Here is a 27,375-nt window from a genome sequence, read left to right as displayed (position 1 = left end):
CAGTACCCATGTGTGATTCACACAGCTTCCCGTTTTCATCAGAAGGGGTCTGGAAACTCACCCCCGCTGTCGCCTTTGACCAGCACTTATGGAAGAATCCTTAGGGCCACTCTGCGGTGATCTTGAAAAATCAATATAAGAAATTCCTCCAAACGGTGACTGGTTCTGGCGTGACTTTCTTTTCCTGTGTCATTGGTACAGGAAATAGGAAATCTGAAGAACCTGCTCTGCTTAGACGTCTCTGAAAACAGGTTGGAAAGGCTTCCGGAAGAAATCAGCGGCCTGACTTCACTGACGGATTTGGTCATTTCGCAGAACTTGTTAGAAATGCTCCCGGACGGCATCGGTGAGTGTAGACGCCAGCTGCCCCAGTGCTGGCTGTTCGCGTGCTGGGGCGTGGTTCCTTCAGTCGTTACAGGTTGAATCTCTCTGTGTGCAGGCATGTCTGTGCTCCTGGTCTGGGAGCGGGCCTGTTAAATATACGTTACTACTTTTAAGTGTAGGCCCGCCTACCTCCTCTGCAGCTTGTGTCCATGATTTTGGTGGGGATGAGCCCAAATTGTAGAATGTGTTTTGGGCATATGAACAGTTATCAAGACTTTTCTAATTGAGCATTGCAAATAGTTTATGTGGAATGACCTTTGACCTCATAGTGTGACCCCAAGGAAGGGCTGTTACTGGGGGGAAACACATTGAGCCTTTTCTGTTGAGCCTTTTCTGATTCCATCGGGAATCATCTTTTCCTTGAACCATTCTGTGCCGTTTCCTTTAAAAAACAGTCCAGACGTTTCCTTTACCGAACAGGAGAGCTCAGCTCAGGGTGAGAAAATAAACACAGAGAAGATAAACAGACATGGGCTGTCAGCTCTGCCATAGCCAGGCCTTCCTAGAAACTGTAGGAAGCTGTATTAAACCGTGTGGCTGTCGTAGGGCAGCTTCTTTGACCTTCACTTAACCTGCATTCAGAACATCAAAGGGAGTTTGGGAAAGGTTTTCAGTAGTCGGAGAAGCCGTGTGACAGGGGCCCGGCTTCCTTTCTGGCATCTGGTCCAGATGAAAGGGTTGTTGATAAGAGCAGCTTGGCAGAGGACCGACAGACGCTGCCTTTCAGGTGAGTCTGGTTGGGGACCGGAGTGGGACTCTGACTCTAGGTGGGAATGTCCGGTAGGAATCACGTATAGCATCAGAACAGCTGTGGGGACTCAGGATGTTTGGCTGCTGGGAAAAGGGAGAAGTAGGCACGAGATGGCTGACATCAGGCCTTTGAAGGGCTGTCAGGTAGAAGGAGGCATCGCCTCCTTCTGTCTTCTCGTTCAAGAGGGTGAAAGGAAAAGGTTGTGAATCTCAGTTTGATTTAAGGAAGAGCTTAACGTGCATCTCTTAGGAATCAGTGTGGGCTGCTTAGTGAAGAAATGAGCCTCCTGGCACTAGAAGTATTCAAGGAGAGTCTGCAGGCCCGCTTGTGAGTGGTGTTGAGGAGCTCTTGGGGTGAGCTCTGCCAGCTGTATGTTCCATGCCCCAAAGACAGTGCTGACGAGTCTCCTGGCCTGAGGACTGGGGGCCCTTCTGGGGACAGGGTTAGTAGGTACTGACTGTGCTGAATAAGCAGCCCCCCTGCCCTGCCCCGTGACCGCACTCAGCATGAGTTCACCCTTTTGGCATCTCTCCGTCTCCGGCTTTATCACTTCTGTGATAGAGGCTGTCCTCTGACTGCCCTGAGGACAGTGACATCACGCTGGCCACCCTCTGTGGATACCAAGGACACCTGCTTGGGAGGCGCGCCCTCGAGGCAGGAGCAGGTGACAGTGAGACTCTGACGGCTCAGGGTCTCCTCCAGCCCTTGGCGGCTGCAGAGGCTGCGGTAAACTGGCTCTTCCTCTGTGGCCTGAGGGCACCTCTCATGAGTCCGTTCTGCGTTCTGAGTGAGACAGACCTGTCTTAATGTGGCCTTCTAGAGATTACCATCTGACCCCGCAGGCTCAGAGATTTCCCTTGTAGGGCTCCTCACTGACTCATCGTCACCCCCAGGTGATGGAATGGACTGCCGTGTGCTGTCTTTTGTTTTTAGCGAGGGTGATTCTCGTGTGTGTTAGCTGCTCAGTTGTGTCTGACTCTTTGTGACCCATGGACCGTAGACCATCAGGATCCCCTGATCCCGGAATTCTCCAGGCAAGAGTCCTGGAGAGGGTTGCCATTTCCTTCCCCAGGGGATCTTCCTGACCCAGGGATTGAACCCAGGTCTCCTGCATTGCAGGCAGGTTCTTTGCCATCTGAGCCAGGATGATTCTTAGGGTAACGTAAAAGTCTGTCCTCTGTATACAAGATGTTTCCTGTTCTTGAAGCTCCATCAAGAGCCAGCTCTTTGTTTTTTCGTGAAAATCTATGGGCTTTGACATGATTTTTTTAGGTAGCAACTTTTTAAATGATTTGCCATTAATTGCCAACTGTTTCTGACAAACAGAACACATGATTTTAACTCTCAACCTTTTGTACTCTAAATGCAAATAGCACAATTTCTTGAAGCTGGGTGAGGAAACCAAATGAGAATGGAAATTCCAAACAGCAAGCAGAGGGGAGATGCCAAGTGGTGACCAGAAAAACAGTGATAACTAATGAGCCTAAATGACCCTTTTACAGGAAAACTAAAGAAACTGTCCATCTTGAAGGTGGATCAGAATCGACTCACCCAGTTGCCCGAGGCGGTCGGAGACTGTGAGAGCCTCACGGAATTGGTTCTTACAGAAAATCGGCTCCTGGTGAGTGTGGCCCCAGGGTCAGGTGGAGATTGATGGTGTGGGTTCCGCGTCAGCAACGCTTTGCAGGGTCGCTTCTGCATATTTGTAATTTGGGTGGACCAGATGGAGGTTCCCTTATGTTGTAACTAACCAAGGGGCCTGAGAAGCAGGCTCGGGACATGCAGATGATCCCGGTCCCCCCGTCAGAGACTGCGCCCCATCGTGACGCTCAGGGTACGGGCACTGGCCTGGACACCTGGGGAAGGGAGGCAGGGGGACTGGCCCTGCTGGTGGAAGTGCCTCTGCTCGTGTCTGAGGATGGGCCAGTGGGAATGGTGTCCTTCTGGTTCTTGGAGCAGATGTGAGTGCAGGGGAGGGGAGGGGATGGGGGCTGGACCCAGAAAGCCTTGGGGGCACTGAGGGTGGGGGATGCTCTTTTGGGGAGCCAGAGCACAGCTCTGACCTTGATCTCACCCCGTCCAAGAAGCTGGGTGAGGCAGAGCAGGTGCCCGGGCTTGGACCGGCCCTCCCCGTCCTCCGGGTGACACCTGCAGAGCGGGTTTCTGGGGCGGTTGCTCTCTGCCCGCTGCTGCTCCCGCCGCCCGCCCCATCTGCTCACCCTGCTCCCCCTGTCCTGGCCTTGTAGCCTCTTTGTTTTTGGTTTACTTTCCTGCCTTTCCCTCCACTTCTCTGTCTTCCATTTTGTCACTTTAGTTTTTACCCGACTTTTCCTTTTACCTCTTTCTCCCCTTTTCTCCTTTCTTTATAAAAGGAGTAAGTAATGCTCTTCTGGGGAGCAGAGCAGAAGAAGACAGCAAGAGTGGGTTAAGGAGGCGGAGCTGGTGTGGGCCTGGGAACATCCCCCTGTAGTCAGGACACTGGGCTCCTTCCTTGTTTCTGGAAGGAATCCGTTAGAATTACAGATGGTAGTCGTGACAGTTAGAAAAGTGACGTTCACCCCTGGATTGCATCAGGGTTGAAGATCCTCCTCTCCCCATGGACCCAGGGCCGGTTCCTGCAGGGTCGGAGCGCTCACACCAGCCAGGGTGGTCCCCGCCCCCGCCCCGGCCGCCCACACACACACACCTGCCCAGCTCCAGCTCCCACCGCCTGCACTCCGGCCCCCACAGGCATCTGCAAACTAGCGGTTCTCAGAGGTGCGGGCAGGGAGGGGTGGATCTCAGGGGTGCAGATTTCACTTCCTTGACTTGAAGGGCCTTCGCTACCTCTTTTACTGTGTGTTTCCCTGTTCCCAGGCCTGTGTCTTTAACCTCATTTCATTGAAACATACTCTCATTTCTACAAAAATGCAAAATATTAGATGCCACATCCCCAAGTGAGCATTACAAACACCTGCTGTTGAGGAAGGACTTGTCTTGCTGGATGAGATTAGACCTTCTCAGTTCTTGAAAAGATCCATTTTATCTGTTTTACTCTGAGCCATGTCCAAAGTATGTGTTAATAACAAAAATGTTATTTTAACAGACTTTACCTAAGAGCATTGGAAAACTTAAGAAGTTGAGCAACTTGAATGCAGACAGAAATAAATTAGTGTCTTTACCAAAAGAGGTATGTGCTTTTAAGAAAATAATATAATAATTCATAAAGAAATAATGATACACAAGGGATCACAGATGTCAAATACTTATATGCTGCTTTTTAAAGGTGTGAACTCTCATCAGTGGGTCCAGAGATGGTCGGAGGAATTGTATCAAAGAATGACCATCAGTAACGTTGGGGAGAGTTGGGAAAGGTGAATTCGGAGGGGGACAGAGAGAGTGGCGTTTGGGGGCTGGCCTAGGAGAAGAGCAAGACCATTGACAGGAAGGGGTGATTATGGACTTTAGCTTTGGGGGTGACTGGGTCTAGTGAGCAGGTAAGCCCTCCCATGAGCCATTGGAGTTGTGAAGATGGGTCTCAGTGAACAGTCTTCCTGGGCAGAAGCTCATGTCTGGGAGAATGAGAGGGAGCCCTCCACGTAGAGGCGGACGCCCGGGAAGGTAGAGCCCGGTTCTTAAGATTTTTTGGTGGATGCTCCCAGCTGGAGAAGAGAGCCTCCACCCCTTGTGGGCATGGCTGTGTGATTTAGAGGCATTTATCCGAGGAGGTGCCGGAACTGAGAATGGGAGGAAGCCCTAAGGGGTCGCACGAGGTGGCCTCCGGGGTGCTGTTTAAAAGGAAGGCTGTCTTTCTCTTTGGAACCAGGAGAACCTGCCTGAAGATGGGTCCCACTGAGCTTGGTCTCTGTTAAAGAGTAAGACGCTGTTTTTCTGCCGCACAGCAAGCTGCTGAGCCGCTCTGCCTGGCCGCACAGGAGGAGGTGTGGCCGCCTGCGCTGTGGTCCCCAGGGAGCAGCTTCCTGCTTCCTTCTCTGCTCCACCCTTGTCAACGCCCATCTTGTAGTCATTTCAGAGCTGTTCTCCAGGCAGCAGCGCTTGAGGGGCTCTGACGCTCCCCGGCCGCTCCTGCAGGCATCTCACCTGGCCTGGTCTTTTCTCCCCCGTCCCTGTCTGGGGGTTCAGCGGCCCCGCTTCTCCCTGGGTGCGTTAGCCGGTGCTCCTGAGCGGAAGGATAGGGATGTTTGTTACAGATGTGACCGCATTCTCACACAGCCACGATGGGAATCCTAACATTTAAGTAAAGCTGTTTCCAGCGCAAAGGCTTAAGTCTCCATCTTCGCTAAACTGGGACTCAAGGAAGAGATTCTGCTCATTAAATCCTCATTTTGGTTCAGTCTAAAAGCAATAAACTGAAGGACAGAGCTGGTGTTGATTGTACTCTGGTGGGAGAGCGCGTGTGGGTGGGTGTAGGTCAGACGCACAGGCAGAGGGAAGGACAAAAGATCCAGGCCCTCCCTCCGCAGTGGCTGCCCCGCACCAGGTGCTGTCCTGCCTGTTCAGTGAATGTCACGGCCCTGGACCAGGCGCGGTCCTGCTTGTTCAGTGAATGTCACGGCCGCTTTTGAGGCCATGAGGATCTGGATCTCTCTGCTTTATAGACGGGGAAGCTGAGGCAGGGAGAGCTTTCCGGCCGGGGCTCCCGCAGCTGGAGTCTGGAGAAGAGACTGCAGATGTGTCCCCCACGGCCAAGCCCGTAAAAGCCTGGCCGCTCAGCTGGTAGAGATGGAACCCCACCTTTTCACCTCTTGACCTTGACATGAGGCAGCCCCCTTGGTTGCGTAAAGGAAGTGCAGTTTGGACACCTTAGAAGATTAATGCATTTGAGGAAAGTTTTCAGTAGACCCTGAAGAGAGCACTTTCGAGTGTGACGTTAATCCCCAGCAAGGTCCCCGCATCCCTGCCCCTCTCTGCATCCGGTCTTTCAAAGGGACACGTTGTAGACAAGAACGTGAGGAATTGCTTCCTGTAAACTGTCCCCGTCATATTAGCATCAGCCCTTTTTTCACTCTGAGAGGATGAAATTATGATGCTTCCCTGGCATCTGGAATTTCATCAGGGGATGGAGTCTGCGCCTTTTCCTTCCGCTGCCCAAAAAGGCAGTTGTTTAGGGCCCCGGGGACTGGCTCCTTTCTTGCCCATTTCACCCCCGCTCACACTCAGCTCCCAGACTGGGATGTGTCCCAGTTCTGCTTGTGAATCCCAGCTCGGTGACCCTGCAGAAATTGGCAGTGCTGCCCCGTGGACTGGGCCGACAAACCACGGAGGGGCCCTCACCTTGTGCTGGGTCTCCTTTGTTGGTCTGGGCTGTGCGTGCGTGCGTGCGCATGTTCTCTGCCTCCAAGCTTGATACCATCCCATCAAATCCTGCACTCTCCTGATTGGATTCTCCTCTCTTCTTCTTCTGACGTGATTGCTTCCTCTTGAACAGTTGTCTCACGCATGACGCATTTAGACTGACGGTGCCAACCAGTCCCGTGTACGTGTCCCCAGCCATAGCTGTATTAGTGGCCGTTGGTCTGGGGCGCTGTGAGCTCTTTCTCTGTCTTTGTCTTTTCTTTCCCATTTGGTAACGTAACGTACTGTCAGTTTTACAGCACAGTCCCTTCGTCTATAGCAGCATTTATTTGCATTTTTTCCCCACATGGTTGAGGGGAAGATGTTTGTACTGTGTGGGTCACAATGATAGATTCTGTTTGTGTTCTGTGGTGTCACGTGTAGTAAACATTTGCAAATCAATGAATGTCTTTTGTTTTCTTAATTGTTAGCTGCTTGGATATTTAGAAAAGTCGGGTAAACTTGCCATCTTGTAAGTATTGTTCAGACCACAGTTGCATCTCCAGCTTCCATTCTGCTTCTCACATGCATGAAGATTCAGATTGGCTGAGCACTTTATGCGCTTTTCATTGTAAAACGTTGGACATTTTCCTCCAAACTCAGTTTTTCTTTTCGTGAATGACTGCATGGCCTGGAACCTAATTTTGTTATGTGTTTGTCAGATTTGTTCCAATTATTCTCTCTCAAAAGAATGCTTTTCTGTGAATTACATCTAAAGTTATTCAGATATTTTGAAAGGCATAACTTGGCAGCTCACCTGCCTTCACCCGATTCTAGTTTATTGGCATGATTCTGTCTCCGATGGGAAGGCTAGATTCGCTTTATTTGCTACATGTGGCATGCTTCTAATTTTTCAGGTCACTTATTTGCATCTTTTACTCCTCATCGTATTGCTCAAGTATGTATGTTTCTGCAATAAGGAAGTTCCCTTAAAAAAATCCTGGTTTTGGTGGACGGAAGAGGCTGTTGTAGCGTGATTTGCGGACAGACAGGACGTTGGTGAATGTGTGATCACGCATATGAAGATACGTTTCCGGCCACCTCTTACCTTTAAGTAACCTTGACCACAAAGGTTTCTGCCTGGAAGATGTTGTGCATGTGCCTAAGTTTAGGACTTGGTCTTTTTTCTCTATTAAGTCAAAATGGAGGTGACTCTCATGCCATCATACCTGTCCAGTGAAATAAGACAAGGGAGGATTTACAGATCAGTCATCACAACTTTTCCTCTAACAGGCAATCTGTAAACATCAATTACCCACAGATTTTGTTGTGATATTCAGAAAGGTTCATGGTGATAGAGTATTCATTTTGTGGATAACTTCCTTCCTAATTCTTCAGTTCAGTTGCTCAGTCATGTCTGACTCTTTGCAACCCCATGGACTACAGCATGGATTCCCTGTCCATCACCAACTCTGGAGCTTGCTCAAACCATCGGGTCAGTGATGCCATCCAACCATCTCATCCTCTCTCGTCCCCTTCTCCTCCTGCCTTCAGTCTTGCCCAGCATCAGGGTCTTTTCCAATGAGTCAGTTCTTTGCATCAGTGATGCCATCCAACCATCTCATCCTCTCTCGTCCCCTTCTCCTCCTGCCTTCAGTCTTGCCCAGCATCAGGGTCTTTTCCAATGAGTCAGTTCTTTGCATCAGTGATGCCATCCAACCATCTCATCCTCTCTCGTCCCCTTCTCCTCCTGCCTTCAGTCTTGCCCAGCATCAGGGTCTTTTCCAATGAGTCAGTTCTTTGCATCAGTGATGCCATCCAACCATCTCATCCTCTCTCGTCCCCTTCTCCTCCTGCCTTCAGTCTTGCCCAGCATCAGGGTCTTTTCCAATGAGTCAGTTCTTTGCATCAGGTGGCTAAAGTATTATTCTTAGTACAATTTAAAATTCTTCTAGATTAAGTTCCCATGATATAAAGTGAACTATTGATAAATAAAAGAGATAAGACAAAACCTAAAAATTAAAAAAAGAAGAAAGCTGACCATTGGATTTCAAGATGGAGAAGGCATTGTATATTTGGAAGATGAAGTAAGTCATAAAGAAACAGTTGATGGATTTATCTACATGAAGATGAGATTTCTAATCTTTGTGAAAATAAAGACAGCTAGCTGGAAGTCAGGGAGACTTTTACAACATTGCATGTGAAGGCTGCCTTTCCTTACTCTGTTAGAAGTTATTTCACATCCGAGAAGAGTCGTGCCTACTCTAGAACAGTGGACAGAAAGAAAAGCAGAGAAACCCCACAGAAGCCAGTAAGTGATTCACAGGAGAAAAAAATTGAAATGGGTTTCTAATGTGAAATCATTATTCACAGCTAGAATTGAGATTGCCGGGAGAAATATCAATAACCTCAGATATGCAGATGACACCACCCTTATGGCAGGAAGTGAAGAGAAACTAAAGAGCCTCTAGATGAAGTAAAAGAGGAGAGTGAAAAAGTTGGCTTAAAACTCAACATTCAGAAAACTAAGATCATGGCATCTGGTCCCATCACTTCATGGCAAATAGATGGGGAAACAGTGGAAACAGTGACAGACTTTATTTTCTTGGGCTCCGAAATCACTGCAGATGGTGATTGCAGCCATGAAATTAAAAGACGTTTGCTCCTTGGATGAAAAGCTAGTGACAAACCTAGACAGCGTATTAAAAAGCAGAGACATTATTTTGCCAACAAAGGTCTGTCTAGTCAAAGCTATGGTTTTTCCAGTAGCCATGTATGGATGTGAGAGTTGGACCATAAAGAAGGCTGAGTATCAAAGAATTGATGCTTTTGAACTGTGGTATTGGAGAAGACTCTTGAGAGTCCCTTGGACTGTAAGGAGATCAAACCAGTCAAGCCTAAAGGAAATCAATCCTGAATATTCATTGGCAGGACTAATGCAAAGCTAAAGCTCCAGTGTTTTGGCCACCTGATATGAAGAACTGACTCATTAGAAAAGATCAGTTCAGTTCAGTTCAGTCTCTCAGTCTTGTCCGACTCTTTGTGACCCCATGAATCACAGCACGCCAGGCCTCCCTGTCCATCACCAACTCCCGGAGTTCACTCAGACTCATGTCCATCGAGTCAGTGATGCCATCCAGCCATCTCATCCTCTGTCATCCCCTTCTCCTCCTGCCCCCAGTCCCTCCCAGCATGCTGGAAAAGACTGAAGGCAGGAGGAGAAGGGGATGACAGAGGATGAGATGGTGGGATGGCATCACTGACTCGATGGACATGAGTTTGAGCAGGCTCCAGGAGTTGGTGATGGACAGGGAAGCCTGGGGTACTACAGTCCATGGGGTCACAAAGAGTCAGACAGGACTGAGCGACAGAACAACAGCAACCAGTGTGCATGCTAAGTCGCTTCAGTCCTTTCTGACTCTTTGTGACCCTATTCACTGGAGTCCGCCAGGCTCCTCTGTCCATTGGATTCTCCAGGCAAGAGTACTGGAGTGGGTTGCAATGCCCTCCTCTAGGGGATCTTCCCAACCCATGGGTTGAGCCTGTGACTGAGCAACTGAACAATAACAGTTATTTACAACAATATGTTAATCAAAGCATTTATATCTATCAGATATTTAAGATTTTAAAAATAGAATAACATACCAAATATTGATGAGAGTACAGGAAGTGCCTGTTATCATGGAAGTATAAATTATTATGGCATCTCTGGAAGGGAATTTGGTAGCATTATTAAAAACGTAAAGAAAGTGCGTACTCTTTGATTCTGTTGTTAGACTTGTAAGAATTTATCCTAAGACAGCAATCAGGAGTGTACGCTAAGAGGCATGCACAAGATTTTTTTTCTCCCGATGTACACAGAGGTGTCTAACATGTTCCAAGCACCATGCCAAGCATGTATAGGGGCAGCTGGCATGTGCCAGGTGGCTTCAGGCTAATTCTTGTCTGATTTCCACAACGGTTCTATTAGGTAGAGGCAAATAATCTTCTGCATCCAACAGAGTTCTAAGCTGAGATTCAGAGAGGTTAAGTAACTTGCCCAGGGTCACACAGCAAAGAAATGGCAGAACTAATAAGCAATGTCTGAAAGGGTGATGTGCTAAGTAATCTGTGATCCTTCTGTAGAAAGAAATAACTGAGTGGTCAGTAAAAATCCTGTTAGAATCCTAATGACGTGGGAAAGCATTCTTGGTGCCGTTTTGGGTGGGAAGGCATTCCGGCATGCAGACAAAGGTGCTGAAGATCATAGCTGGTCTTAATTCTGTTGCTGTGCATGTTTATAACCACAGATGCCTGGCACTGGCACCTCCGAATGTTAAGGTTGATTATCCCTCTGTGGCAGGATTTGGTTTGAGTTGTTTTCTCATCACGCCGTCGTGTGTGTGTATGTGGTTTTTATTTTTCCAGTCACCTAAGTTACTTTGTATAATTGGGAGAATACTGTCGCTGTCAGTGGGTATTTTGATGTCAGTGGCCCAGCAACTCAGGGAGTCCCCAAACCACACGGTCTCCAAGATATTTCTGGAGTGGGGAGCATTTCAATAATAAGCTACAGATGATGGTGGGAGAGGCAAAAATAGCCTTTGGTTTCTAAAATCACACATCATGTTATTTCTTTTCCAATGGGATTTTGACCCGATTTTGCTTATTGTACATTTTCCCTCTTGGCCGGTGAAGTATGGGTTCAGTTCTGCTACAACAGTATATTGAAAGGAAGATACTGAAGGAAAATGGAAGTTCCTTTCCACTCGGGGCAGGATATGGGCAAAGGTGAGTCATACCGCCTTTCTCCTTGAGTCCTGCAATCTGTCTGATGGTCTCCCCAGCTGTCACCTGCAGGCAGTTGATACTCAGGGAAAGCTGATCTGGGCAAAGGCTTGCTCCGTGATCTGCAGGGGCCGTCTCCTTGAGATGGGTCAGACCAGCGCCAGAGGGTCAAGGGTAGTATTGTTTTGAATAGGAGAGCACAGTGAGTGTCCTCAGCTGCGTTCTGTAATTCTCAGGGAGCCCAAGTCCAGACCCTCGTATTCTTTTCTGTGGTGCTGTTATCCTTGTGTGCTATTATGAGGTTAAAGGGGTTTTAAAATGTCAGCCTCCTATGTCACTGGTGATAAGTTCCTTAAACAGCATCTCTGCTTCCCAGAAATCCTAAGTGATGAGACATTTTTCCTGTTGACCCCTAAGGAGCATGTAAACTCTACCTCCTGAACCCGAAAGAGAAAGCAAAACTGCATGAGTGTTGCAAAGCACAGTCTTGAACTCAGGGCAGTTCTTCAGTCCTGTGAACACAAGAAATGTCACCCCAAGGCACTGTCATGGGGCCTGACACCCAAGGGGCTCTGTGGCATCCAGGGCCAAGCGGGGCGGCCTCCGTAAAGTTCCAGCGATGTGGCAGGGGCTCAGGCATGGACTGCCTCCCGACTCGGACCTGGGACTTGACTTTCTCGGAAAAACACCAGCTCTGTTTACTTGGCAGAGGCAACAGGCCAGGTCCTAGGATAGGGGCTGTGGCAGGTGGTTCCTTTCAACCTAATGCTTATTACTTTTGCTAAAGGAACACGTGAGAACCCACAGGACCCAGGAGGGAGCCTGAATCCCACTGTGGGTCTGTGTGACCCCAAAGACCACCCCCCGCCCCGGTGCCCTCATCCCACCCTGACGTCTGTGCAGAGCCCCGTCTTGTGTGTCATGGTTTTAACTGTCCAGTTATCTTTTCTAAAAGCCAAAGTTTCGCATCCCCCCTTCCCAGGGGCTTGGACAGAGGCCCTGTGGGGTGCTCGCATCTTTTCCCGGATCAGGCAGCCCTTGCGCGTTGGCCCAGATGGGCTCTTTGTTGTCATCCTTCCCCTAGTATGTCGCCGGTGGGGCTCAGAGGCCACTGTCCTGCCTTGGGGACCCAGGGCGCCTGAGGCTCTGGGATACACCGCCTTCCTTCCCTCGACCTCTCCAGTGGTGTGACATTAGAGTGGGGAAATAAAAAAAAAATAAACCACAAACCATGAACACGTAGGTAGCACACACCCTCCGAGTTTCCCATCTTTTACCCCAAAGTCCTTAAGGGTGTGAACTTGGGCAGAGCTTTTATTGCATGGACAGCGTTCACAGCCCTCTCTGACTCACGTTCATTAGTTAATGATTGTTGAGGAGTAGATGGTATATGCATGTGGTACAAATCGGACATGTTGTGGTGGTGTATCCAACCGTGGACACCCCCCACCGATACAGAGACCCTGCTGGTGCAGGCAGCGGGCGGCTTCAGCACCAGCGAAGCACCAGATCCCCACGCAGTCTCAGCTCTGTGCACCCCCAGTACCTCATCCCTCAGCAGGCAGGTCCTGCGTGTGAATCACCGTCCCCAGCGTCCGAGGGAGCCCTGCCTCAGAGCCGGGTGGGATGCGGTATGTCTGCCCCTCCTTGCAGACCCAGGGGGGTCCCCGGTGACCGTGGACGTTCCTCCCTGTGGGTCAGTCTTTGTTGGGGTCGCCTAGATTCATCAGGGGGGCTCTGTCTTTTCGCTCCTCGCCTGCTCCAGGGCATCCCTGGTTTTGATCCACCTCCTTTCCCAAGGTGCCTGGGCACCTGAGGAAAACTGATCCCTTCCTCAAGGGAGGGAAGAACGCCTGCCCCCCGGGAGATGCTGACGCCTTTCTTAGGACAGAAAATCTGCACTATATCAGACATAGAGATTCTTGCCAGAGAAAAGAGTTCTGTGGTCTCCAGTTGCTGCACATGGAAGCAGATGACAGCTTCATGCCACAGCCTCTCAGCAGTAGGTGAACAAATAAATGCGAGCGTGTAAGCGTACCTTCATGAGGAACGTTGGCTGGTGGCTGGGCTTCCGCTGAGGGCAGATGGGAGGCCAGGCGCCCTGATTACATGTAAACATGCAAATTAAACAGCCTGTCAAACTCTCTTTCAGAGGATTGTGTGGACTAGGAAGGCAATGGATTGATGTGGACCAGGGGTTCTGGGACGGCGGTGTTGGGTTAGAGAATGTTTTTGCTAATTAGGGGTGAACGGTAAAATTCGAAAACGACAGAAGGGTGTTTCTGTAAGAAACAGTGTGATGAGAAATATCAGTCCACACTGTCTTGTAGAGGACAGTGGGCAAACCAGTTTTTCTGGGATGGGAAATGCAGATCCTGAGAATCAAGCATACCTGGGTGTTTCCAGGTAATCAGAGAGGAATGTTAGTCCTGTTTCCTCTATGTTTTCTTATACATTCATTACGGTTACGTGCTGTGGTTAAATATAGTATTTCAAAATCTTTATATTGACTCCTGAGGGAAGATATAATAAGTTGTCCATGAAAGGAATTATGCAGCAGTTTCATAAATGTGCCTTCTGTTAAGGTCCAAACATACATTTAACACAGAGATAAATATAGAAAAGGGCAGAAGGTGTATTCAGACACTGATGAAGACCCAGGTGTCTTGCTCCTCTTGTGGCAGGAGGCCCTGGAGTACTTTTCCATGGGCTGGAATCAATAGGTCCCTTCAGGAGCCCTTCCACAGCAGCCGCTCTGAGTCAGGACAGCGCCTGGTTGGAGAGTGGAGTGTGGCCCCAGGCCTGCGGGCTGTTGTGTCTAGGACGAGCTGGTTTTGCACCCCCTTGGCTCAGCTTTCCTGTCTGTAGAAGCCACAGCCAGCTTATTCAAGAGAGGCAGTGAATTCTTTTGTGAAGACCAGACTCATACTAAGCTCAATTACCTTAGAGTTGGTTACTTTAAATAATAGGGAATTGGATTTGGTGGGTGCAGATACTGACATATGCTTTTAGCAGTAGGTTATGTTGCTGTTGTTTAGTCGCTAGGTCGTGTCTGACTCCTTGTGACCCCATGGCCTGCAGCACGCCAGTCTTCCCTGTCCTTCCCTGTCTTCCAGAGTTTGCTTATTAGGTCATAGCCGACCGAATTTACTTTTTGCTAAAAAATGGTTGATTTTGCATTTGTCAAAGGCAAATGAATTTATCAAATTAAGTTGTGAATGACCAAAAGCTATTCAGAGACTTGTGGTAGTAATCCGTGAATCATCTCTCAGATGTCTCTCTTTTTTCTCTTTTTAAAATAAACTGGAACACTGAAGTTAATATAGTGGGCAGGTCTTGAAAACTGTGTGTGTGTGTGTGTGTGTGTGTATGTATCATCTTTCGCCTAACTTTTAAAACCTAGTATTCTTTTTCTTTTAAGCTTTTTGTTGAAGTATAGTTGATTTACAATGTGTTAGTTTCTGGTGTACAACAAAGTGATTCGGTTATACATACAGATATATATATAATTACGCTTTTTCATATTCTTTTCCAGCCTAGAATCTTAAACTCCCACATTGCCAAATTGTATATGTGTCTGGACTATGTCATCTGGTTAACATATTTGAAAGATAAAATGGCTTTCTGTTCAGAATGCAGTTTTTGAACTGTATTGTTTATTTTCTTGGCTTCATTGAGAACGTGAATGTTTAATGTTCTGCAGAGATTTTTGTCAGGTTACTCAATGTTCGTGTGATTTAAGTTGATCACAGTTTGTCATCAGCGAGACTGAATCGTCACGGGATAGAATTCTGTGCATCCGTTTCATGCCATTTGATGAACAAGACCCTCCAGCCCCATCCCCGTGTCCCAGAACAGCCTGGAAAACTGTCGTGTTTCTTTCCTGTCATAGATCGGCGGCTGCTGCAGCCTCACGGTGTTCTGCGTGCGTGACAACAGGCTGACTCGGATCCCCGCGGAGGTGTCTCGGGCGGCCGAGCTGCACGTCCTCGACGTGGCAGGGAACAGGTAAGCCGAGACAAGCAGACGGCCCTCCAGCCCAGCCTCGGCCATCTCGCTTTATTCCCCCTGGTAGAGCGTGTACTGATGGGTCTCCTGAGCCAGGCCCGGAAGCTCTCAGTCTGGGAGCCGGAGTGATGGAGCCCGTGGAGGGGACAAGGTCAGGGCCGCCGGCGCCTGGAGTCCTTTCAGGGTACTGTGGGTGCAGCTGGAGACGTGGGTCTTGGTTGGCGGTACCCTAGTGGAAGGTGGGGGGAGACCTAGGATTTGGCTTTTATAGCTGGCTTCCATGAGTCACCACGGGCCTCAGTTTCCTCATCTGAAAAATGAGCTCCAGTGAGTCTGAGCTAGAGTTTAGCTGGGAGTCTTGGTCTGCTCTACCTGTGACTCTGAACCCCCTGAATTTGTGGACAATATTGTACTCAGAGACGCTTTGCTGGCGAGAAGATCCATAGCTGATGTCAGAATTACCAAGTGCTTCATAGTCTAAAAAACCTAAAGAGCCGCCAGTCTGTCGGGTTCTGGGTCAGAGGCCTGCCGGCATGCTCACCAGCCTGCAATGTGCAGTAGTTTCAAGCATTCTGAGCTGATTTCATCACTGTAGACATCGCTGCACTTTCCTACCCAGGCTCTGCTTCCCACCTCCGACCCTTTCTCTGGCTCTGTACCTTTATCTTTTCTCCCTCATGCCCCTCTCTGGGAAGACTTCTCTCTGGGTCTGCGTTTCTGGATTATCCCAGTGATCATTGCCTGTTTACCTGCCCGCGGTCCTCCGAAAGCTCAAGTTACCTAAAGTGCATGTGACGGTTTGAGTCTCATTGTGATTTGTGCCTTTAGGAGATGCCTGGCGAATATTTGTTAACTGAATGAAAACATGAGAAATGTTAGTTTTGCAGAATAGCTGGCAGGCCACTGCAAAGTGCCTGATGTCACAGGCTTCATTGCCAAGAGGAATTTAAACAATGCTTTCGAGTGTCAGAGGGTGGGGGACGGGGTGTTAGAGTGTTAGATGGGCCGGGGCCGGGGGGAGGATGATCAGTGGTCCTAAGTGGTAAATGCCGGTGACTCGAAGAGTGTCTGGGGAACTGTGTCCTCACTGATTCGCTGCTCGCAGGTTGGGCGCGGGCCACAAATTTTCACTCCTGCTAATGGATCGTGGGCAGCAGAGCTAAACAAATAGCAGGACGCGGGGGAATCTGGTGATGAGTTATGGCCTCAAGAAACGCTCGCCGTATTAAAGTTGATGCTTTCAGGACATCATGATAGGTTCTTAAGGCCACTCACTGGTGACTGGGATCTCGGGATTAGTTAGAGCTGGATGTTGACTTTCTGCTTGGACTGAGCACCCAGGAGACGTGCAGCATGAGAAGGTCCCCCTTCCCTCCCTCCTGTGCTCTTCCTGCAGCAGGAGAAGCCCAGGGACTCTAGACCCGTCCTGGTTCTCGCTGCTCTGGAGAGCATGCATTTTCATGACTAATTCTTAAGCAGAAAGATGACTCTGGTGTCTAAAAACTGCTTTTTACACCAGTGAAGTCCCCGTTCTCCAGTTCTCAGAAGAAGGGAAAGTTCTGTTTTTATTACGCCTGGGCCAGGGTGGAGAAAACCCAGTTAAAAAGCTGAGTGCCACAGCTGTCATCTGAGCGGGTTAAGTGTGCCATTTAGGCCATGGTATATGCAGATTCATAACCAGATTTCAAGCTTATTAAATGTATTTAATGACTACTTATTTAAAGTATTGGTATAGAAGCTCATAAAAAAGAGGCTGCCATGTCAGCTTTTCAGCTTGCAGAGATGTCACACCATGGGAAGTCCTACTAAACACCACAGAAGTGTCTGTCTGTCCTCCCAAGCGTATAAAAGTAGCAAATGGCACAGGGGCCCTGCACGTTCGTTCCTAGAAACCTTCTTTGACACGTTTGATAGGAAAAATTGCAGCAAGGATAATGCTAAAGTGCCACTTGGAAACGAAAGCACGAAGCCTCCGGGTCCAGGAACAGAGGAGGTGCCTTGTATCAGCCATGTGGGCCCAGGACACAGAGGCCCCTGACTCTCAGCTTCTTCCCCAGGGGACTGTCCACGAAGCACACAAAATCGGGTACCTGAGCATCTTCCTCAAAGAACTACTAACGCGAAATACCACAAGCCAGGGCTGTCAGTGGAAAGATAGTTGTACCTTTGACTTTCATGATCCAAAAAAATTAAGTTAAAAAGACTAAATAAGGTGTCACCACATACCTATTAGGATGGCTTTTATTAAAAAGACAAGAGGTAAGACGTGTGGGCAGAGAAAAGAGCATCCCTGTGCAGTACTGGGGAAATGTAAGTTGGGGCGTGCACTGTGGGAAACAGCATGGAGATTTTCCCTCAGTAAATGTTTATAAACAGAACCACTGTATGACCCGGCAGTTTCACTTCTGGACAAGAAAGCAGGATGTCAAAGAGGCATCTCCTGTTCCGTGTTCACTGCAGCTTTATTCACAGTAGCCAAGATGTGCAAACAGCGCCAGCAGCGCCGGACGGATGGGTGAAGGCGATGCGGTGTGTGCCTGTGTGTTCATATTCATACATACAAAGTGGAATATTACTCAGCTGTGAGAAGGTCGGAAATCTTGCCATTTACAGCATGTGCCCAGTCGTGTCTGACTCTTTGTGATCTCATGGACTGGAGCCCACCTGGCTCCTCTGTCCATGGAATTTTCCAGGCAAGAATACCAGAGTGGGTTGCCATTTCCTTCTCCAGTTTACAATATGGACAGGCCTTGAAAGCATTTTGCCAAGTGAGATGAGTTAGAGAAAGGCAGATACTGTGAGATCTCACTGATTTGTGGAATCTAAACAAGTTGAGACAGAATAGAGTGGTGGTTGCTAGGGGCCAGTGGGTGGGGAAATGAGATGCGGGAGGGCGCACATTTCCAGTTAGCAGGTGAAGCAGCTCTGGCAGTCTAATATGCAGCAGATGACTGCGGTTAGCAACACTGTACGATATCCTTCAGAGGTACCAAGAGAGTCCATCTTAAATGTCTCCAGCATACACACTCACTGGTGACTATATGAGGAGATGGAGACCCTAAGCCTACTAGGCAATCATTTCCCAATGTCGTTGTCCTCTGTATCCTTGGGGAGGTTGGTTTCAGGACCCGACCAGGGTACCAACAGGGGCAGACGCCTGCAAGGGCAGCTCCTTAGGTTAGATGCCACAGTACAGTGGACCCCCGTATCTGTGAGTCCTGCATCCTCAGACACGGAGAACTGACTGTGTATGTAAGTGCATCAAATCATCACACTGTCCACCTCAGGTTTACAAAGTGTTACCTGTCGATAGAGCTGGAAAAAATATTAAAAGAGAAAATGCAACACAACAGTGTAGCCAGAACCCTCAGCCGCTAGAGAATGAACTGCGTCTCCGCCCTGCGACCTGCGATGCCCGGGGCTGAGAGCTTGTGTGGCCGGCACCCAGTGATCCCGCTCTTGTTTTTAGAACGTCTTGCCTGCGGAGAACTCCAGAAAGTGAAGTGGTGCCCCGAAGGACGACTGGAAACCCAAGGTTATGGAGGCTTTCTTTCACTTTAGATATTTAGGCACTGTTGACATTTTTTTCACTGATTATGTTCGCTCATTATATGTATCTTTAAACATTTTGAAAACTTTACTTAAAACTAACAATTCTAGTAGGAAGAAACAGATGAAATGCTCAGTTGTAAGTACCATTCAGCTGTCAGTTAAGTTAGTATTACATTAATCAGTCAGCCACATTTGGTTGTTAAATAAATTGGATAAAGTAACTGCTGTCTTAATCTGCTCATAGCTTCCTCATAGCTATGAGGGGCTTCCCTCACAGCTCAGCTGGTAAAGAATCTGCCTGCAATGTAGGAGACCCTGGTTCGATTCCTGGGTCAGGAAGATCCACTGGAGAAGGGGTAGGCTACCCACTCTAGTATTCTTGGGCTTCCCTGTGGCTCAGCTGGTAAAGAATCCACCTACCATGAGGGAGACCTGGGTTCGATCCCTAGGTTGGGAAGATCCCCTGAAGAAGGGAAAGGCTTCCCACTCCAGTATTCTGGCCTGGAGAATTCCATGGACTGTATAGGTCATGGGGTCGCAAAGAGCTGGACACGACTCAATGACTTAAAAAAAAAAAGTCCTAATCAGAGGTAGGGAAGGTTACTTCAGGCTGGACTGGTCACTGAGGTACCTAAAAAGAAGAAGCTCACTATACGGTTGTTCATTTCTTCTAGTCCTTGTACTGTTGCTGTAAATAGTAGCTGTAGGCTTTTTATTTATTTATTTAGGGGATGTGGTCCTAAATGGAACATGGTGATGTGTACAAATGGGGCTGTGGCTTCTCATGTTGATCTTGTAGTGAGTGGAAAGTACCAGAATAAACCAAAAATATATTATTAACTCTGCTGGAAAGTGGGAATATATACATATATATACTTTAAAAAATAGAAAAGATATGTATATAATATTATATATATTTAATACAGTACAGCTTCTGTATATTTAAACTCTGCCTCTGGCCTGTGTCTGACTTGGTTCACCCAGAGAAGCAGGGCAGCGTGCGTCTTCCCCCTCAGGCTGCAGTGCGCCAGTGCAGGGCCGCCCAGCCCGCAGAGTCTGTTTGCAGACTGGGCAGGGAGCGGAGACTTTTTTTTCCCCCTTTTGCACTGGGAACACCTCTGTCCGCAAGACACGTGTGAACGGGCTCGTGTGTGTGGTGTGTGCTCGGCCGGTCGCAGCCGTATCCAAGCTGGTACACTGGTGCTTTGCAGGAAAACCTGTGTGCTAGACCCCGTGTCCGTCTTCCCTGGCTTGGTGGCATGTGACTTTCAGACCTGTTGCTGTGGAGTCTAGTGATTTACTGTAGCTCTTATGACATGATTTGTCATCCTTAGCAGCTGCTACTGATGCTTTGCCTTTCGTTTGTACCTTTGCTTTAGCATTTCGCTGGGAAGCCAGTTATTAGCTCGAGAAGGCATGATGACCGTGTTTTCAGTACCTGCGTGTCATGCCAGCTTTCGAGCCTTGATTTATTCTTTTCTTTCCACTCTTAAAAGTAGAGATGCTGACTATGGATTTCTTGCCCAATGCCTTGAAATATTCCAGAGGATATTAGCTTAACTCCTTTTTAAAAGAGAAATAGGGACAAATTTTGAAAAGAAATTATCCTTGGGTTCCGTGACATGAAAGAGGGTTTGATGTCCTTTAAGCGCCTGCAGTGAAATAGGGTAATCTTTTTAAAAAGCCCCTTCATAGCATCCGGCAGATACTTGCTTTGTGTCTTCAGCTTCCTTGCATTTAACATGTGTGTGACGGCATTTAGGCAGATGAGAGATCATTTGAAGCTTATATAAATAAGCACAGAGATTTCACTTCCAAGCCACCTCAGGAACCCAACCACTGCCTCAGAAAAAGGGGAGCTGGGGCTGTAAGCGGCTGTGCCCCCGAGTTCCCCACCCCTCCCCCAGGCATCCTTATGGTATATGCACGTCACTGCACTGGGTGGATTCTGGGGTTTAAAAATACATATCTCCCACCCAGTTTGATTGTCATTAGTAAAATACTGGCAGGTACACCACGTGGAGTCTTTTCGGGGTCCTTTAACATAGGTAGGTTTCATGGCATTGACTCGAGAACCTCACTCCCCTGTGGGCATGGTTCCCTACATTTATCCAGCACCACACCCCTTGCATGTGTGGGGGTGGATCAGCCTTTCCTGGACGATTAGGAAAAGAAAATATTTTCTCACCTCCATAAACAGGACAAGGGAAGGTGTTTGCGAAAATGTATTCATTCTTTTTACAGAAAATTTGTTAATACTCTCGCTGCTTTCTTTGGTCATTTTTAACTTCATCCGCTAAAATAACTTAGCTGGTCTGTGCTTACGTTTTACTTGGATTTGTCTTATATTACTGGAGTCCAACTGCTCTTCCTAGAGTTCTAGTTTATTTCCCATAAGTCTGTCAATTCAGAATGCATCTGATAAGGCAATATCAATCTGTTGGTGAGACGTTAGGCGGCTCTTCTATGTATGTTAAGTGGAGATAGAGGTACTTTTTCCTGGAAGAAAGAACCCCAGGATACACACTGTCATGTAATGTCTTTCAGAACTAATGGGCCAGAAATTTCTCTGAAGAAAATATGTGTCATATTGTAGATAACATACTGTGATCAGCTTATTTTTTATCTGACTTAAGAAATCACTTCTCAGGTGGAACCACCATTTAATCCACGGAGCCATCCTCAGAGTAAAAATACTCGATCAGGTATAACCTTTGGTTCTTTAAACCTTAAATTCGTGGCATCTGCAGAGGTTCGGGTTGTTTTCAGAGTGAATTAGTGACGTGTGTAAAGCGTTGACTTCTACCACAGCCCCACACTCGGCGCCCTTCTGTTTGGGGCCGGAAGGCTGCTTGTTGCGGGACTGTCCTGTGCACTGAGGATGTTTGGCAGCATCCGAGCGTGACCTCTAGATGACAGCAACGTCCCCAGGGGCTTTCCTGGCAACCCCGGGGTTAGAACTCTGCTTCCAGGTTCAGTCCCTGGTTAGGGAACTAAGCTCCTGCAAGCCGCATGGCGAGGCCACACACACACACAAAAAAGCCTCCCCCACAGTGTCTCTAGCAGTTACCAGGTGTTCGCTGGGGGCAAAATCACCCCTAGTTGAGATGTTCTCTGCAAGTTGCCTTTGCCAGGCACCAAGTACATTTGATTTCTGGTAACAGTCTCCACTAAATAGATTTCACTGGTCAAGTATTTGTACAGACATAAATATAAAACTAATCTTGAGGAATCGCTTTACAGTTTTTAAAGTGCTTTAATAGATACCTTCCCCTTTGAAACTGAAGCAATCTGAGGTGGAAATTAATGATCATGTAGGTGTCTGAGAAGTGGGAGCTTTCAGAAACTTTAAAGTCTAAAATGGAATGCCTAAAATAATCTCCCCGGAGAGAGCAAGTGGAGTCCATGAAAAAAACGCTTGTAATCTTTACCTGTGACTTAAACTCTTCAGCATCCCAGCCTCCCTCACATCCCGGTTTACAGGTGCGCCTGGGACCAGGCAATCCTGCGGCTTCATTGCAGCCCCGCTGACTGTGACTCAGGAAGGACTTGGCTTATGGGTCCTTCCACAAGTGCACTGGCTTCTCCACCTCCCCACCCCCACCTTTACATGGAAACTGGCTTCCCTGATCGTTCAGCTGGTATAGAATCCGCCTGCACTGCAGGAGACCCCGATTCGATTCCTGGGTCAGGAAGATCCCCTGGAGAAGGGAAAGGCTACCCACTGCAGTATTCTGGCCTGGAGAATTCCATGGACTGTATAGTCCATGGGGTCGCAAAGAGTCGGACACGACTGAGCGACTTTCACTTTCCTAGCCTGAGAATAAACAGTGTGTGCTGTAACTTCCTAATTTTTTTGCCCTGTGGCCTGAAGGTGCCAGCGAGGTGATGGCAGGAAAGGGTGACACAGTCACCCCCCGAAGCATCTCCCGGCAAAGGGGGCACAGCACATCTCAGTATAAGCAGAACGCCGTCTCACACACTGCGCCCAGTCTCGGGGAGCAGTTGCTGAATTTTTGTCTGTTGTGGACAAGGTTTGATTTAATCACAGACGGTAAGCGCCCGGCCTCTCCCTGTGTTTTCACCAAGGCTGTCGCACCTGCCTTTATCGCTGACTGCTTTGAACTTGAAGGCTCTCTGGTTATCGGACAACCAGGCCCAGCCACTGCTCACGTTCCAGACGGACACCGACCACACCACCGGGGAGAAGATCCTCACCTGTGTCTTACTTCCTCAGCTGCCTTCTGAACCCGCCTGCCAAGGTGAATTGAAGGGCCGGGTTCACTTGACCCCGAGAGTTAGCAGCGGCTCCTGCCCACCCGTAAGGCCTCTCCCCGACCACGGGGCTGCGGGCCAGCCCAGCTGTGAGGTTCCTGTGGGTCTCCCCTGGGGATCTTCTGCCGTATCTTTACAGAACACATGCTCATACCTGTGTATCACTCCTGGCATTCCTTAAATAGCCTTCTGGTTTTGAATTCCAGCTAAGGCTGAAAATGCACATATGTCTTCCTAAAAGAGATTAGAGTCCCTAAGGAAATGGCAGCCCACTCCAATACTGTTGCCTGGAAAATCCCATGGACAGAGGAGCCTGGTAGGCTACAATCCATGGGGTCACAAAGCGTCGGACACGACTGAGCGACTCCACTTTAAAATTCATGCAGACAGTTCGGAGGATTAGTACTGATGGTCTCCAGCAAAGCGTTTTTAAGCCAGGGAGTTGTTTTGAGTAACTATACCTTTGTTTTGTAAATCATACGCGCTTAAAAAAAGCATTCATAGTCACATGGCAGGGCTGTCAGAAACCCTTTGCTGAGAGCTGGTTTTGATAGAAGAAGTCTAGAAGGCTCTGGACAAATGGAGTCACCTCGCTGACCCCAGCCTGGTTAGAGGAACGTTAAGACCCCAAGAGGACAGTGTAGGTTTGAGCGGCCAAGAAAAGGACCAGATCCCACACGTGCAGCCACCTCACTGTCAAGAGGAAGTTTTTGAAGTGAGTGTGTAAGAAAGAATCTTGAAAAAGTGGTCTGGGAATCGTGATGACATTCTGAAATGAAATAGTAAACACTTATTTAGCAGATGTGATCTCAGAAAGAATTAGGTATCCTCGGAAAGACAGGGTCAGGGTCGCCTTGCCACAGCAGCCCTGCTCACGTGGTCTTTGTCCGGCAGAGAACCTGCCCCGCTGCGGCGCCCTTGAGAGCCTGGTGCACGACGTGTCAGAAGAGGCCTGGAACGAGCGGGCGGTGAACCGGGTCAGCGCCATCCGGTTTCTGGACGATGAGAAGGATGACGACGACAACGAAACGGTATGGGATTCGGGCTGCTTGGCGTTCACGGATGCTCAAAATGGAAACGCATTCTGAGATTGAGAGTGGCGCCTGATAAAGAGCCCTCTTATTTTCAAATAGTCTTTACTCCTTTCTGCCTTCAGCATTTAAGAATTTTTTTTAGAAGGCAAAAGCTAGATATTTCTAAGCCCTGGTTCACCAAATGCGTGTAAAGCAAGTGGGACTTACAGATTTGTTTGTTTGAACAGGGTGTGGGTGCTTCTTTTTCTTTCTTTGTGATGGTTTCCCCTCAGGCCCCCACTGATTTCTTAAAGTCAGCTGGGAAGTGTTTCTTTTCCGCTGTTCTCAGTGAACTAGGTCGCTCCCCTCCCTCCGCCGCCATGCACAGCTCTGCCGTGTGGACTCATCCACGTTTCACCGAGTGGCTGAGCTTGTGGCTGAGCTTGCCTGCTGTCCTGTTGGACTTGGTGCTCCCCTTCATGTGACCCAGGAGCCTTCACCTTCTTGAAGACAGCGTGTGACCTCCGTAGGATTCCCTTACATGCTATCATTGAGAATCAGGCATAGGTTTGAAAGGACCACTCAGCCCAACTTGCCTCCATCCTCGACACGTGTCTTTGCCATTCGGCTGAGTCAAGGACAGCTTGTGAGCCTTGCTGCAAGTTGACTTTGGCCTCTGAACTTTCTGACACTAATTGAGATTTTCATAAGCAGAGCTCACAGGGAATACTTGCTGCCCCCAAGACAAAGGGAGGTTTTAAAATTACTGCCAGGCAGCAGTCTGTTATTCCAGCTGTCTGCAGGGGGACTTTTTACTTATTCTATGAGGGCAGAGTAGGAGTTAAGCATGACAGAATGACTCCAGCCAAAAGGGCTCTTTAATTTTATCTCATGGCTTCTTAGAGCAGGACTGTTTCACCAGCTGCTCACTGTCTGAGTTCTGCCCTGCCTTTGTTAGCCTACGATGCCCTTCCTCAGACTCACTGACGAGAGGTAGGTGCTGTTTAGGAGCAGAAGAGCACATAGCATCTTTAATAATATAATTTTTAAAACATTGTCCATACCCCGTTACTTCACTTCCAGCCCTGTGGTCTTTTAGGAAAAGAATGTGAATTTTCTTCAGTAGGTCATATAAATATTAATAAAACAGACGAATTAGAAAAGAAGTCCTTTCTCACCTCCCTTTTCCTTCACCCCCTGTGCCTCATGGGTTGAAGAAGACCTTCAGATAATAGTAGAACATTCTAGTGGTTCCAATTTTAAAATTTTTGACTCCTCTTTCTTTTGCCTTCCTCCACCCCCCTCATTATATCTTGTAAGTCTTTTATTATTTTTCTTACTGTTCGTGGAACCTTGTTTTTATCTTAACACATCTCGTATTTTCCTAAGTATTCTTTTATCCTGAAAGGAACTCTTCCATCTTGACGAGATAAGTTGTAGACAGCATGTTTGTCCTTCCTTCCACTTGGGAGCAGTTGATAAATGCTTGTAGCTCCAAGGCAAGCTTTCCACCCGCTCTGCCTGTGACCTCTGGGCAGGGGGACCTGGGTGGGACAGCTTTTGCGGGAGTGATGGAGTGAAGCCCAAACACTCACCCCGATGCTTGCTTCTCAGAGAACACTCCTGAGACGAGCCACGCCCCACCCAGGGGAGCTCAAGAGCATGAAGAAGACAGTGGAGAATTTACGGAATGACAGGAATGCTGCTAAAGGACTGGATTCCAACAAAAATGAGGTCAACCATGCCGTCGACCGTGTGACCACGTCGGTGTAGGTGGCGCGTCCGTCTTACCTCCCGAGTTGTCCTGCTGCGGAGCCGGCCTGCCCCCTGGAGCCCCCCACGGGGATGCTGCGCCCGGGAAGTGCCTTACTCTCACCCGACAGCCAGTCACTGCACCCACCCGGTCTCCAGCTTGATTGTTTTTTCCTCCTAAATTTCAGTCATTTGTAATAAGTAGAATACACTACTGACAACACCTGACCTTTGTTTTTGTCTTGTGTTGGGGTCAGGGAGAGCAGGAAGGGGAATTCTGGTCCCCCTCCCTCCCATCAAGTGCTGGGACATTGCGAACCCACGTTCTCTTGGACCTACTGATGAGACAGAGAGTTTTATGTATGGAAAAAAACAATTGGTAATTTTTTAAACCCTTTTTGGCAGCTCAGATGGTGTACATTTAAACATTTTGTATAGGTATTTCGTAACAAAAAATATGTATTTCCTTTTGTTATTTTATCTTGGAAACGGTACACATTTTAGTATTTGTGCAGGAAAAAAAATACAGTCCTAAAGTATTTGTTTTTATCTGTACTATCCACTTGTGCCTTATTGTCGCCTGAGTCCTGTCAAACCAGTTGTCACAGTGACATCTTTGAGCAGAGATGAGGCTGGAAAGGTGATACTTTGAAAGCAGTGTTGGATTTTAATCAGTAATCAGGATTTATTTTTAACCAAAAAGAAGAATTACCACCAATTTGCAAATTTTATCAATTGATTATTTTTTTAAGATGAACCAAAGGATTAGACTGCTAATATTTCATATCTTTTCCACTTTGACATTTTCATGAATGGGTCTCTTAGGATGAGTGTCCTGTCTGATTGTACCTACTCAGAAGGTACGTGCCATTTGTAAAATAAAACAGAGCACAAAAGCACAAAAAGAGCAAACCAGTTCAGAAATTCAGTGGGGAAATAAATTATGTACTGCAAAGAGAAAGTATGATTTTTTTTATTAAAGAAAGCTTTAAAAGTTTTATACTGAGATATAAAAACCACAATAAAGCAGAATAACCTACGACCCTGTTAGAAATGTTGCTATCTTTATAAGTGCAATTTAATTTGTAAATAGAGTTTGGATCAAAGTGTAACAAAATATTGCTTCAAGTTTTAATTTTAAGTCTGCTAATTTAAGAGGTGCAGGGTATGTTTTGGTGTGTTTCTGTTGATTTTTTTTTAAATTTTATTTTGTATGATGTGATAAAAGAGGAATGAAAAACGCCCGTCCCTGTCTGGTGTTTAGGAAAATCATGCTGTTGGTGTTGCCTTTTTATTCTTTCCATGAAATAAAGTCAGCCTGGACATTAGCGATACAGCTTTTTAAAGTTGATTATGTCCTCGTATGTTCAGATGATAACAGGCAGCCAAGTTCTTTAAGAACGAGCGCCCTCTCGGATTCCTGAAGCCTGAAGCGCTGCTCAGCTTTGTGTGAGCCTCCTGTGGGACCGAAGTCCGCATCTCCCCCACCAGGGGGAGCGGAACCCAGCACCCTTCTCAGTCTGCCTCCCCACCTTGGGTTGGGGCCGACTGGCCAGTCGAACTCCTTAGAAACCTGCTTTCAACCAGCCAGATACCATG

The 27,375-nt window shown here is 47.9% G+C and overlaps 1 protein-coding gene across 1 annotated transcript in view; it reads left to right on the top strand.

The window, feature by feature from the left end:
* LRRC1 (leucine rich repeat containing 1) overlaps window positions 1–27,104 on the top strand; it is a 119,392-nt gene extending 92,288 nt beyond the window's left edge. The window contains exons 11-17 of the mRNA XM_010848707.1: window positions 202–346; window positions 2,638–2,756; window positions 4,221–4,304; window positions 15,069–15,184; window positions 22,826–22,998; window positions 23,906–24,042; window positions 25,639–27,104. Of these exons, the coding sequence (XP_010847009.1) occupies window positions 202–346; window positions 2,638–2,756; window positions 4,221–4,304; window positions 15,069–15,184; window positions 22,826–22,998; window positions 23,906–24,042; window positions 25,639–25,797 (933 nt within the window). The 3' untranslated portion in view covers window positions 25,798–27,104. The remainder of the gene's footprint in view (window positions 1–201; window positions 347–2,637; window positions 2,757–4,220; window positions 4,305–15,068; window positions 15,185–22,825; window positions 22,999–23,905; window positions 24,043–25,638) is intronic.
* The last annotated feature ends 271 nt before the right edge of the window (window positions 27,105–27,375 follow it).

The sequence above is a fragment of the Bison bison genome, unplaced genomic scaffold, assembly GCF_000754665.1.
Source record: "Bison bison bison isolate TAMUID 2011002044 unplaced genomic scaffold, Bison_UMD1.0 scf7180017864270, whole genome shotgun sequence".
In the NCBI taxonomy this organism is placed as follows: Eukaryota; Metazoa; Chordata; class Mammalia; order Artiodactyla; family Bovidae; genus Bison; species Bison bison.
This window is presented reverse-complemented; position numbering and strand designations above follow the sequence as displayed.